We start from the raw sequence: 377 nt of genomic DNA, 5'->3' as shown, positions 1-377 counted from the left end.
ATGAGATACGTATCCTTCGTGACATTGTAGCGTATCTGAACATTCATAAGGTACGAGTAACTCTCGATGAGGACGTGGGTGCGCTTCATAACAGCCTCGATACCCGGGTCGTATTCGAGTTCGTACGCAAACAAGTCGAGTTTGTGGCCGATGGTGTAAAGGGGCTCGTCAGAGGAACGCTTAAGCTCCTCGGGAACGAATTCACCGTAGTCCTGCATCGACACTCTGCGGGGAAAGGGGGACGGGGGAAACGAGAGGCACAGATGGGGGAAGGAGGAGGCGAGATGGAGATGGGATGGAGGGGCGAGAGGCGAGTTGGAGATGAGGAAATGGGGCGTGGAAGAGATTGAGATGAGGGGATGGGGATGGGGAGGGGT

The 377-nt window shown here is 55.2% G+C and overlaps 1 protein-coding gene across 1 annotated transcript in view; it reads right to left on the bottom strand.

The window, feature by feature from the left end:
• The window catches only part of LOC119586052, a 3,345-nt gene extending 3,127 nt beyond the window's left edge, over positions 1-218 (bottom strand). The window contains exon 1 of the mRNA XM_037934755.1: positions 1-218. Within this exon, the coding sequence (XP_037790683.1) occupies positions 1-218 (218 nt within the window).
• Positions 219-377: the final 159 nt, after the last annotated feature.

This window comes from Penaeus monodon, chromosome 20 (assembly GCF_015228065.2).
Source record: "Penaeus monodon isolate SGIC_2016 chromosome 20, NSTDA_Pmon_1, whole genome shotgun sequence".
NCBI classification, from domain to species: domain Eukaryota; kingdom Metazoa; phylum Arthropoda; class Malacostraca; order Decapoda; family Penaeidae; genus Penaeus; species Penaeus monodon.
The sequence above is the reverse complement of the archived record's forward strand: the minus strand, read 5'-3'. Positions and strand labels throughout refer to the sequence as shown.